At 44.0% G+C, this 13,228-nt stretch overlaps 1 protein-coding gene across 1 annotated transcript; it reads left to right on the top strand.

Annotated features, from left to right (window-relative positions):
- Positions 1-564: 564 nt before the first annotated feature.
- LOC146821157 (general transcription factor II-I repeat domain-containing protein 2B-like) lies at positions 565-1,530 on the top strand. The gene has a single exon (XM_085609809.1). It carries the CDS (start codon positions 565-567, stop codon positions 1,528-1,530), a length of 966 nt encoding a protein of 321 aa, XP_085465935.1.
- The last annotated feature ends 11,698 nt before the right edge of the window (positions 1,531-13,228 follow it).

The raw sequence follows: 13,228 nt of genomic DNA, 5'->3' as shown, positions 1-13,228 counted from the left end.
CACTTGATTAAGCACAAAGCAACATTTTCAGATGGAGCCGTTGTGAAAGAAGCAATGCTTCTAATGGCCAACTCCTTATTCAAAGACTTTAAAAATAGCCCTGAAATTATGTCTGCCATTTCAGATGTGCAGTTAGGGTCAAACACTATGGCAAGAAGGGTATCTGCATTATCGACCAACATGATAGAGCAGTTAGAGCGCGATTTAAAGTCATGCAAATATTTTTCTCTTCAATGTGATGAATCTGTTGATGCAAGCGATATTGCACAGTTGGCAATGTTCGTTAGAATGGTTTTTGAAGATTTTACTGATAAAGAGGATTTTTTAACATTGTTGCCTTTGAAAACCACAACCAGAGGATCGGACATTCACAATGAGGTGAAAAATTATTTTGTGAAACAAAATGTCCCATTGAAAAAGTTAGTGGCGATAACCACTGATGGTGCACCCGCAATGATAGGGCGTCATTCTGGCTTCATTGCCAATTGTAAAGCAGATCCAGATTTCCCTCCGTTATTGAACTACCATTGCATTATACATCAACAGGCAATATGTGCCAAGGTAATGGGGTTTGATCATATCATGACTCCTGTTGTTAAAATTATTAATTCAATTCGTGCAAAGACCAAGCAGCACCGACCCTTCAAATTGTTCCTTGAAGAACCATCAGCCGAGTATGGTGACCTTTTACTGCACACTCAAATCCGATGGCTTAGCAGGGGAAAAATACTGCGAAGATTCCTTTCCCTATTGCCAGAAGTCAAAGCTTTTATGGAGTCTAGAAATGAAGATACCACACTGTTATCAAACACTCAATGGTTGCTCGATTTAGCTTTTTTGACAGATGTGACTGAAAAATTAAATGCATTGAACTACGAGTTGCAAGGCAAAAACAAGACAATAACCAACATGGTAAGTTCTGTGAAAAGTTTTAAATCAAAACTTAACCTTTTGATACAGCATGTGCAGAAAAGAAAGATGCAGCACTTTCCCTCTGTGCTCCAAATCCTTTCAGAAAACAAAGCTGAGGCTGAGGTCCTGGAAATAGAAAAATACAGTAGCCTCCTCATGAGGCTTAATCAAGAATTCAGTGACAGATTTAGTGATTTTGACCAACTGGAGCCCTGTGTGATGTTCACTTCAAACCCCTTCATGGAAGTGGATGTTAGGGACATTTCAGAGAAAATTAGTGTGCTTTTGAACCTTGACTCTGCCACAATGGAAATGGAGATTGTCACACTTCAAAATGACATGGAATTGAAATCAAGGAAATCTGACATTAATTTCTGGAGTCTTGTGGATGCTGAAAAGTTTAAGAACATACACACAGCTGCATTGAAACTTTTTTCCCTATTTGGCTCTACCTATCTTTGTGAATCAGCATTTTCAGATATGAACTTCATAAAATCTAAGTTTCGCACACGTCTAACTGACGAACATTTAAATGACTCCATAAGAGTTGCCCTCTCAAGCTACACCCCAGATTACAAGGTATTAGTGGACACCATGCAGTGTCAAGTCTCTCACTGAAATAATTTGAATGCATTTGCAATCAATACTTGTTCAATGACAGTTCCTGGTGAAATCCCAAACCTAGGTATCTGTTTCATTATGAACACCAAGATTAAAGTTGCTGCAGAGAAGAATCTTCAGCCCCCAGTTTTTATTTTTTATTAATTGAACAAAAACAAAGCAACTTGTACTGCAGGCCTGTTTTACAAACACAAGAAAAAGTTGCTGGAGAGAAGAATCTTCAGCACCTTTCCAACATTGTATTTGCTGCACAAGAGCAAAGCAGTATTTGCTGGAGGCCTGGTTTATTGGGATCAAGGAAAAAAGATAGCTATAGAGAGGAATCTTCAGCATCTTTCAAAATTCCTTTTGTTAGTAACAGTAGGAGTAGTTGAACAAGATAAGAACAAAGCAATGTGTAGTCCAGGCATGGGTTTCAGACACCAAGAAAAAAGTAGTTGGGGAGAAGAATCTTCAGCACCTTTCTAAATGTAACATTTATTTGCTGCACAAGATAACAAAAAAGCATTGTTTACTGGAGGCCTGCTGTATTGATATCAAGATAAAAAAGAGCTAAAGAGAAGAATCTTCAGCATCTTTCAAAGTTCTTTATAGTTGAATAAGAACAAAGCAATTTGTACAGCAGTCCTGGGTTACTGACACTCCTACAAAGTAAAGGGAGCAATAAGAGTGGAGGACAAAATTGTTACTTTCCAATCCAAACAGAGCTGAAGTTCAGCTTATCTGGCAATTGAAAAACACAGCGATCTTGTCAAAGCTGCAGTAGAAGACTCCATCATCAATTGTGATTCAGCAAAGCTTTGCACAGGCTGACTGCCACACACTGTGACTACTTCACTACTATAATGACTTCTTCGCACCTGCCCCCGCCAGGCTACCCGATTACACAGCATTAGAGGACATCATACAGTTCCACAGTGAAGGTAAGATTTCTGCTCCTGTTTGTTTGTTAATTGAGCTGCATTACAATGATTATTTCAGTGACAGCTATTGATAGGTCCTGATTTTGAAGCTATTAATTGAAAGGTCGTAAAGTAAACTAGCGGTTTACCAACAGCACACATGCAAAGTCTTTTCTTTCAGTGTTATTGTGTTCAAACCACAGTATGGGCTCTGAAGAAATAGGCTTAACGTCAATGAAAATGGGCGGGGGAGGTCTCTCGGAAAAATGCGCGAGTTGCTTGGGATTTAGTAGCTCACGACGATTTTCACTGACCAGAAGTAGCTCTCACTACACAAAAGGTTGGAGACCCCTGGTATACATACTTCTAGTACAGAGCCTTTCTTTAACAAAGAAAGCTATCTCCAGAATAACAAATTAGTTCATGCTATTGATGAAAGCGGACACTGTTATAAAATGAGGAATGGCAGTTCTGTAGCAAAAGAGGTGATGTTACCTAGAAATTTTTCCAAAAAGTAATTGTAGAAGAGGTATAAGGGACGCGTAGTCAGGCCCATGAATACAAATAGAATTGTAGTAGTGTTTGTAGTATTAGACAGCAATCCATTGGAATTAAGAAAATTCCCACAAATATTCCCAAAGAGAAGTTTAAAACATAAAATAAGTACCTCGCAAGGCTTTGATCCTTGCAAGCTGAGAAAGCATACACATTTGCAGGGACACTCTAGCTTGTTTATCAAAGAAAGCTTGCCAAAGCACCTTTCATCATTTTAGGATGTTAGCTGTACACCACTCAACAATGTCAACTTTAGTTAGGAAGCTGTACTATGTGAAAACTCTTGCTTTATGTTTAGGAGAAAGGAATAGGGCACTTTTGCATGGTACTGCGACAGAGTTAGAAAAGGTTTGTGATGAGGTGCAGTTTCGTTTCTTTGGTCCAGAACAGGACTGTAGGGAAATTGAAGAGTTGATAACAGGAGGAGTTGTAGAGCAGGACACAGGTACTACAGTTAATAGTTTTGAAGAAGAGAGATTGCAAAATTTAAGACAGTATGGGCCTCATGTAGGTAGCATACAAGTTACCACTTCTTAAATACCGAACGTTACCGAATCGGTATTTAAGAAGTGGTAACTTGTATGTAGGTAATCATTTGGGAAAATTTACCGAATCGGTAAAATTCGGTAATTACCGAATCGGTATTTACCGATTCGGTAATGAGGCATACCTTCCCATTGATGGGAAGGTATGCCTCATTACCGAATCGGTAAATACCGATTCGGTAATGGGGGGAACACATGCAAGGGTGGCAGGGTGTCACATTGACACCCTGTTGCACCCCTGATTCGGCCATGTGTGCACATGTGGCACACATACATGCCCTAAGGGCATGTATGTCTGCCACATTGCACACTTCTAAGCGCTTTAAAATGCTTAAACACATCCATACATTATTTACCACCAACTATTAGTTGGTGGTAAATACCGACTCCTAAAAACACCCACACACTCCCCCTACATCTCATTTCTGTATTCGGAATTTACCGAATCGGTAAAATTACCGATTCGGTAATTTTACCGATTCGGTAAATTACCGAATACAGAAATGAGCCCCCTACATCTCAAAAGCCAAAATACCGGTCGGTAACGGTATAATTACCGAAAATCGGCCGTTACCGACCGGTATTTGGCTACCTACATGAGGCCCTATGTGCGTAAAAACCAAAGTATGTTTGTATATTCTGTTGATGCACTCACTACAAGAATCAACCACGGACTGTTGACTTATATTTAAAAAGTGAAATACAGACTAATAATAACTGGTGAATGCTTGCACTGCACTTATTTGTAGAAGAAAGATTTGACTTGTCCACACAATAAGTTATTTGTAAGCACTGCTAATATAAATAAGAGGATGATAAAATTCCTGATAGAGCTGCGTATGACAAGTTAGAACTGGTTCCCATTCCAGAAGCCCATCATGGTTTCAATATTTATGAGTCCACTTTGATCCAATCTACACATCCATTTCAGGCTATTATACGTATGGAGCCAAACGCAGGCAAGGTACTCCCACCAGAGCTGCAGAAAGGTCTAAAAGGTAGAGTAATGTAATTGCCATTAGGTGTAAAGAAAAACATTGAAAGAGTACGGGTTGAGATTTAGAGAAAGGACTAGTAATTCTTGTAAATTGTGTGCCTACCAAGAACATGAAGATATGGCAGGAGTTCGTAGATGTTACGAAAGAATTAAAAAAAAACTTTATATTTTGTGCAAAACAATGTTTACTATAAAAATGTGGAAATACTGCAAGATATGACACACATGGAGGATCAGTCATTTCAATCAACACGTCAGATTGAGACAGTGGATTAGTCCAGAACAGAAGAAATGTATTAACAGTATAGCATCCACCCTTTGCATTCTAAAGAGGTTATTGGAGATGCCATTGATGTTTTTCAAATGAAGGAAACAAAAGGAGCTCCATTAAGTGTGTGGGAAAAAGGTTTAGAAGCTCTGTGTTTGCCACATCTTTTTCCTACTGGAGTAGGTGGCAGGTATGATGAGCGGCCTGTGCAAATACCAGTAGCTGAGTATAGCTGCAGTAGAATTTACACAGAAGAACCTTCATTTCATCAGTGTACTCAATATATATTTCATCTATTATTTGATAGTGACTTGTCTGGCCTCTCATTTTTTTTAAAATATATTATTATTGGCGTTTTATACAAATCGTCAATCATGATGCGCATAATACAAAAAAAGAAAAGGCAAAAGAGGAGGACATAATATCGGACGAGTCCACAGCATGCAATTCAGGAGTGTCAACTATAGCCCACTGTGGTAAAGAAAAACAGCTGACGTGCACTCAGGTTTGCCAAATTTGTTGTGTGGATGGTGTTACTCAAACTTCTAAAGACTTGGTGTGCTGTGCCTGAGGTGGTGCCACCCTCCCATCGGGTTCAAAGTGAAAAATAAGACTGGAGCAAATTGCTCCAGACAGGAACTGCACTACCTTAAAACACTCAAAAATGAGTAATAAACATTATATACATCACTTCAACGTTAGAAAAATATATATGCACTGGAACAAGATGACCATGCATTGTTTTGAATTTCCGGAATCCACAGAAGTACTGTGATTAAAACATTACTTCAGCAAGAAGGAGTCTGTTTTCTATTTGGATTACACCATCTATCACAAAGTTGTTAACACTGTTCCAGTGCATATATATTTTTCTAACGTTGAAGTGATGTATATAATGTTTATTACTCATTTTTGAGTGTTTTAAGGTAGTGCAGTTCCTGTCTGGAGCAATTTGCTCCAGTCTTATTTTTAACTATAGCCCACTGGCATCCTCAGCATTCCATTTCACTTTTAGTATAAGTATGCTTATTCAGAAGTTGCATGTCACCAAACAGCACAACCATTGCATTAATCAAGGCATAATTAGGGTTTATGTACATCGCCCTGTAATGGTAACATTCACAAGTGCTTGTTCCACTATTACAGTAAATATACATCTGTTATATGGGTAGCCATCAAGGCGTTGTCCATATGCGGATATAATGGTTAGGTTTGTGTTCGCATCACACTATTAGTAGAGTTCAAGCCATTCTTAGGAGAAAGTGAACTTTAAAAGAGAGAAAAAGTAAAACAAAAAGGCACAACCAATTAGAAACAAACATAAAGTAACTTGTGCAGAGGAGTAGTGTGTGGGCGTTACTGTAATATAGTCCCAGGGAATTGGCAGCAGGCATGACCCGCATGCAGGTCCAGGGGGGAAGGGGGACATCCCACTACCTTACACTTCCTATCTACTTTCCACCCCCCAAGCTAAAAGTAAGCCAAGAACTCCATATGGTCCACTCGGGTAGTCCACCCTCACAACTCTAAAGGGTCTCAGGAAGGCGCCTAATGCAATGGCATCAGGTATATGTACTTTGTTGATCTGGCCCTTCTACTACTGCGGCGGCGCCCACAGGATCACCCACTTGATCACAGCCTCTCTCCATTGCCCTGCAATAGGGCGCTTTCTCATTCCCTGTGTTTCCCCCAGCTCAGTATCTTGCCCTCAGCTCCGGCTAATGTAATCACATCCTCATTCCAGGTCGCAAACTGTGCCCCCCTCGCTGATTTCCACTCCATCGCTATCCTGCACTTAGCAAATCCAAGTGCAAGATCATCCAACCTGTTCCCAACTATGTACTTGGGGGTTGGGGAAAAAGACCCAGCAGACATACCTGTATCATGGGAGTCAGCTCCCCCCAATACCTCCTTAATTTTGACCAACACTGCCTCCAAGAACGGGCGCAGTCCTTGGCACTCCCAGATCATGTGTCCAAAATCTGTATCCGGATAAGCACACCTTGGGCAGTGTTGCACGCCCCCTCCATTTCCACATTAAACCGGTTCGGGGTCATGTGCGTATAGTTAAATTGAATGTATTTTAGACTGGTGTTCCAGGAGACACTTTTGTGATATTGCAACACTTTATGCCACTCTGCATCCGCAAGGGCCCATCCCCCAGTCTTGTCCCACCTTGCCCACAGCCCGACCAGGAGAGTGAGAGAGGCCTCTGCTAGGGCGATGTATAGCCATTTAACCAAATGACCCGCAGTGCCAAGCGTGAACAGGGCATGGAGGACCGGGTGTGTTTCAGGCTCCTCCCTCCTGCCGCTCCATAGCTGTGCAAATGTGCCCGTCAAAGCCTTGAATTAAAGGAACTGACCCGGATAAAGCCCACAGCCCTCGACCAGCTCTGGAAATGGTATCAATGTTTTGTCCAAATAACAATCTACAACAATATCCAATCCCGCTTTGGACCACTGTGCTAGTTGCTTGCTTGTAAACATAGAGAGTGGGTTGCCATGTGGCAACCCCACTAGGGGCAGCATCGGGGTCTACCCCCCGGCACCATCTCCACATCTGGAAAGCAGTAAGCTGCAGTAGGGAGCAGTAAGGTGCAGGCATGGATGGCAGCAGCAGTTTTGCCATCACCAGTTTAGGGCTAGACGTTGAGTCCAATAAGCATGTGCCCCCCTCATTTACCCCCTCCACCCACTGTGCCAACCACTGCAACTGGGCAGCCAGCATATAGTGTTCAAAATAGGAACCCAGAGGTCACCCTCCAGCTTGGGGCACTGCAAAATGGATACGGACACCCTCGGTTGCCTGTCACCCCATACCAGTTCATGCATGAGGGCGCTCAAGGGGCAGAACCAACCACCGGTATGTTTACAAAGAAGTACAACAGCCGGGGTAGCTTAACCATTTTGGACAAGGTAATCCGCGCCATAATGGGTAACTGTAGTGTGCACCACAAATGAACGCAAGAACAAATTGAACGCAGTGCCCCTCCTTGGTTCCCATCTCGTAAGTCATCTAGATCATGATAAATGTGGATACCCAAATATTTAAATGTACTCCGAGCCCAAAGAATGTCAGCAGACAGTGTCACTGGTCTGGGCGTTGCCCCACTATTGGGAATAGGTACATCTTGGATTTGTTAACTCTAGGGCCTGAGAGCTGGGCGAAGTTGTCCAGGATGATTAAGGCTGCAGCCTCACCTTTAACCGCCTCCGACAAATATATGAGCAGATCATCCGCATACAGAGAAATGTGGTGTTTCTGCCTGCCAAGGGTTATCCCCAACCCACCCCCCCCAGCAAGAACTTAAAGCCAGGGGTTCAATAGCCAGAGTGAACAGTAGCGGGACAGGGGACACCCCTGCAGCAACCCCTGGGATATCCTATACTGCTGAGAAATAGTTCTACCCATCCAAACTCTCGCTGTAGGTGAAGCATAAAGAAGCCGCACCCACTGTACCCAGGCCCATTCGCAAAATCACTTAGAACAGGTATTCCCAGCCCACCATGTCGAAAGCCTTCTCCAAATCCACCAAAAAGACAGGCGCCCATCGGTGGGCTGGGGCATCCACATGGTACAATACTGAGTAGAGTCTACGGAGGTTGAAAGAGGTGTTGCGCGGTGGGTTAAGCTCATTTTGATCCAGGTAGATCAGGTCCTTCATATGAGGAAGTAGCCTACCTACCAGCACTTTGCTCAGGATCTTAAAATCCAAATTAAGCATTTGGATAGGGGCCTGTAGTCTCTCACTCCCGCCCCTGGCTTCTTGGTCTTGGACTTTGGGAGCGGGATCACAAGTGCCTTTTAGGTGGAATCTGGCAGCCCACCCCCTCATATACCTCTGCAAATAAGGCAACCAGGTGCGGGGCTAGCATGTCAACAAAGCGCTGATAGAATTCCATCGGACGACCATCCGGCCCAGGCATCCTGCAATGCGCAAGCGCCGCGATGGCAGCCTTGACTTCCTGCAAGGTAATCGGGTCTCCCAATTTCTCACGGGCCTCCCCTTCTAGTGTACGGAGCAGTAGGGGTCCCAAGAAGTCTTGTATATCCTCCAGAGGGGCCACGGCAGGAGCTTCGTACAGTTTTTCATAGTACAGCAGGAATGAGTCATTGATTACGTTCTGGTCATGTACCACATCTCCCGATTCCAAACCCAGTTGCGTAATAGGCGCACCCCCCAGCTTAGGCTTAATCAGCCTTACCAATAGGCGGCCAGCTCTCCCTTCTTCCCTCTGCGCCCGGTCTAGATAGTCTTTATAATGGTAACATCGTAACCTGCCCAACGCATCATTATAGCATTTCCGCACTTCCTGTAGAGCCACCCAGGTAGCCTTGTAAGCTATCAAGTCTACGGATGTCACTCTCCAGCTCTAGGAGCTTCCGGCGCAGTTCCTTATGTGCCCCACTCGCCTGACCCATGCAATGGCCCCGGATGACCACTTTAAATGCCTCCCATTCCATATGGGGAGAGGAGGCTGTGTTGGTGTTACTGTGGGTGTATGTTTCAAGTAGAGTTAGCAACGAGGCCCTGAAAGAGGCATTGTCTAGTAATGACGGATTTAATTTCCAAGTGAGGATCGGAGGGAACCGCCCAGCCGGCTGATACAATATTAGTAATGGGCTATGGTCTGACATGGTACGCTCCAGATACTCAGCGAGGGAGACGGAACTATTAAAAGCCGGGGAACAGAGGAAGGTATCAAGCCTAGCATGTACCTGGTGCACCTGTGAGAAAAAGGAATATTCCCTGCCCCTTATATGTTGAAACCTCCATGAATCTTCGAGCCCCAAGTGGGACATCCAATTATGGAAACCCATTGCTATACGGTGAGGCTGAGTTCCTGGCAATGGTGGGTGGGAGCGATCCACTGCAACATCTGCAACACAACTAAAGTTGCCCCCTATAATAAGATGGCCGCACATGTGAAGAGCCAATGGAGCAGAGAAAGATTCCAGGAAGCTGACCTGATCTTGGTTAGGTGCGTATATAGTACCCAATGTAACTTCCTGTCCTGCCAGTCTCCCAGTAAGTAGGACATACCGTCCCTCCGATTCCAGTCAGGCGTGTTCAAGGGCAAAGGGGACCCCGGGCCTCACCCAGATCAACACCCCCCTAGCGAAGGCCGAAAAGGTGGTCACAAAAATCTGCCCTCTCCATCTCTTCTTCAACCTCGCAGCTTCCACTCTGTTAAGGTGCCTTTCCTGGAGGAAAGCAATATGTACATCTCTGCGCCGCAGATATGAATAAATGTTGTGACGTTTGGCCATTGTTCCCATCCCCCGAATGGACTTTACAGTAATAAGTGCGCCTGCTATAGACATTGATCTGCTCCCCACATCCATTGGGGGTAAACCCCCCCTTCTCTGTCAACTTTCACGTATGCCCACCGTCCTCTGCAAACATCAAACTAATAAAAACCAACAGGTGAACCCCCAATCTGAACAACTCCCAAACCCCAGGGCCACCTGACAACGGCCAGTCACCCAAACAGCAGGTGAAACATAGCCCTTGATGAAGCCCTAACCCTCATTGGGGGGTGAACCAGCAAAAACTGGTATCTGGAGAACAAACTGTCCAGATCGCGCTGGCCCCTCTAATTTCAGGTCAGCACGAGGCCAGGGTCCACCAACATTAGCTCATTAGCGGACCTGGAGTCAGGGGCACTTCTAGGTTCTGGCAGTCTCAGATGATGTCATCATCTGTGTTTGGAGTCACCACCGGTAGCTTCACTCTATCACTGTGGTATGTGTTGGAGTGGTTGTCCCCAGTGTCTCTTGATGTGCGAACACCCCTCTCTGGGGACGCATTCCTGCTTCATGCAAATAGCTTCCCACGCCTAATCCACAGTGCATACCAGAATCTTGAAAGGCCAAAGACCATTGATCTACTGGTATCGATACACAATATTCTCATTACCTCAAGATAGTGTCCCGGACCTACAAGTCTACACAATGGAAAAATCAATTTTGTTCTCAGCGATAAATAATGGGGGCAGTAGAAAAGTAAATGGACATTTGATTCTAGGTAGGCTTTACATGCAGGGCACAAGACATCAGAAGAGGAAGCACTAGAGTGCCACTAAAAGCAATATTGTCTGGTGGGCAAAGTCTTATAGCAGAACTGCAAGAAAAGTTTGCATGCGACCGTTGGGATGATTTCATCTATGGTTGAATCAAACAATGGGACAGATTCAAAAAGCAAAAAGTCTTTTCTTAAACTATTCGCTGGTTCTGCCAAAGCCATTGCCAATGTCTGTTCCCAATACATTTCTTTCAGCTCGCCCTCGAGATTTGCACCATACTTTCCGGACTAGCCCAGAAGGTCTCCATCCTCAACTTCCCCAATAATTCACGTAAGGAGATGAACCACCTATAGATGATGCCTTGGGGAATTTCAAGAGATCCTTCAAAGTCTCTTGGTAAGTTTCCTGCTCTTCTACTGTCCATAGCCTTAACCAGAACCTTAGCAATTTAAAATTCAACTTATGTTGCAGCTGCCTATGGGCAAGATCCAGGTACATTGGTTTCAGAGGGGAGCTAGCAGGAAAGTCGACCAGCGAATTTAGGAAGCGGTTTTCAACAATTGTAAGCGGGGATTGATTGCCCGTGATCCATAGCTCAGCGCCACAAAGTACTCCTCCCAAAACCTTGGTGTTATAGATTTTGAGGGCTGGAACAATTTGAGAGGATACCGTCGTCCTATGTATCTTGCTGATGTGGGCACATTGGTAGATTAGTTGTAACTTTGCTTTTTCCATGTGTCCCTCAGTCGATCAATGGAGTCAGGCGAATGCCCAAGTAATCAAAAATGTTTACTTGCAACAACTTTGTGCTACCAACCCACACAGATCTAGTTGTTAGTTTATTTTTTCCTCAATTTAAAATCATGAACTTGGCTTTTGTCTCATTTTAAATCAGGCCCCTGTTGTAGGGCCCTACAGCGATTCAGATATTAGAAGTGTGTCGTCTGCGAACAAGAAAGCAGGCACTCTTCTTGCACCAACTTTAGGGGCAGCACAGCCGTCCCTGTCTACATAATCAACAACTCCATTGATAAAAAGAGTAAAAAGGGTGGGCGCCAACACGCAGCCCTGCCCCACTCCATATTGCACAGGGAAAATTTCTGTTACTTGGTTGTTCGCGCCCCACCTGACCTGTGCTGTGTTGGATGAATAGAGTCTAATTAAAATGTTTGACACCAAATAAAGCTCCTGGACCTGATGGCACTCCCCCAGATTTGTACAGAAGCAATGTTGACTTGTGGGCACCAATTTTAATGAGAGTGCTAAATGCAGCTGTCAAAACAGGCCTCCCGAGGTCATGGTCCACTGCCTTAATAGTTCCTATTTTTAAAAAAGGAAATAAGGACAATCCCCAGTGCTATAGACCTATATCATTAATTGATGTTTCGGCTAAAATACTGGGGCGGGTGGTCCTAAATCGCTTAATGGCCTGGACTGAAGAGCAGCACACAATCGTTGACACCCAGTATGGCTTTAGAGCAGGAAATTCGACCAGTGATCAATGCCTAAACTTATATCTCCTGGTCGCTAAATACACTATTGCAAGTAATGGGACCATTTACATGGGATTCATGGACCTAGCAGCTGCTTTTGATAACGTGAATAGAAGTAAACTTTGGGAAATGATGACCTCCCTGGGGATTGACCAGGGACTGATAAACATCTTGAGAGAGTTACACTGGAACACTACAGCGAGGGTCCGATATAGTATGGAGGGGGGCAAACTGACTCCTTCCAATGTTCCAGTGGCGTAAGGCAGGGGTGCATTCTTGCCCCCTTCCTATTCTCATTATATATAAATGACCTGGAGTCAACCCTCATAGCTAAGGCAGCCGATTGTCCTAGGGTAGGAAAGCGCCATATACCAGTCCTCCTTTATGCGGACGACGCGGTTCTCCTTGCCCGGACACCGCGTAGTCTCCAAATACTGATCAATGGATTTGTAGATTTTATGAAAAATTTAGATCTGTCAGTTAATCTGACTAAATCCTTTGCACTGATCGCAGGCAAAAACCGATCAAAAAACCGACATTTAATATTGGGACCCATGCTATGGAAATAGTAACCACCTTCCCGTATTTAGGTCTACTGTTTGACTGCAAAATTCAGTTTGATAAGTTGTTGGAGGAACGCTGCACTAAATTAGCTTCGTCATGTGGTGCAATCATGAATTTTGCACAAAGATTAGGCTACTGGTCCCCTGAGCAAGTAATGACCTTATACAATTCAATTAGTATAGCCAAAGCGGCATATGGAACAGAGGTCTGGGGCTTCAGGGATGTTAAACAGCTGCAACTGGAAGAAAATAAATTCATCCGTAGAATTCTGAAGATCCCACATGCGATACCAGCAGAAATTGCACACTCTGAACTCGGTATCCCATATATTGCCGATTTGGT

This window comes from Triturus cristatus, chromosome 6 (assembly GCF_964204655.1).
Source record: "Triturus cristatus chromosome 6, aTriCri1.1, whole genome shotgun sequence".
Taxonomy (NCBI): Eukaryota; Metazoa; Chordata; class Amphibia; order Caudata; family Salamandridae; genus Triturus; species Triturus cristatus.
This window is presented reverse-complemented; position numbering and strand designations above follow the sequence as displayed.

What these genes read in the sequence shown, in the direction of transcription:
- LOC146821157 (XM_085609809.1), top strand. Translation starts at nt 565, where the DNA reads ATGGGGTTTGATCATATCATGACTCCTGTTGTTAAAATTATTAATTCA.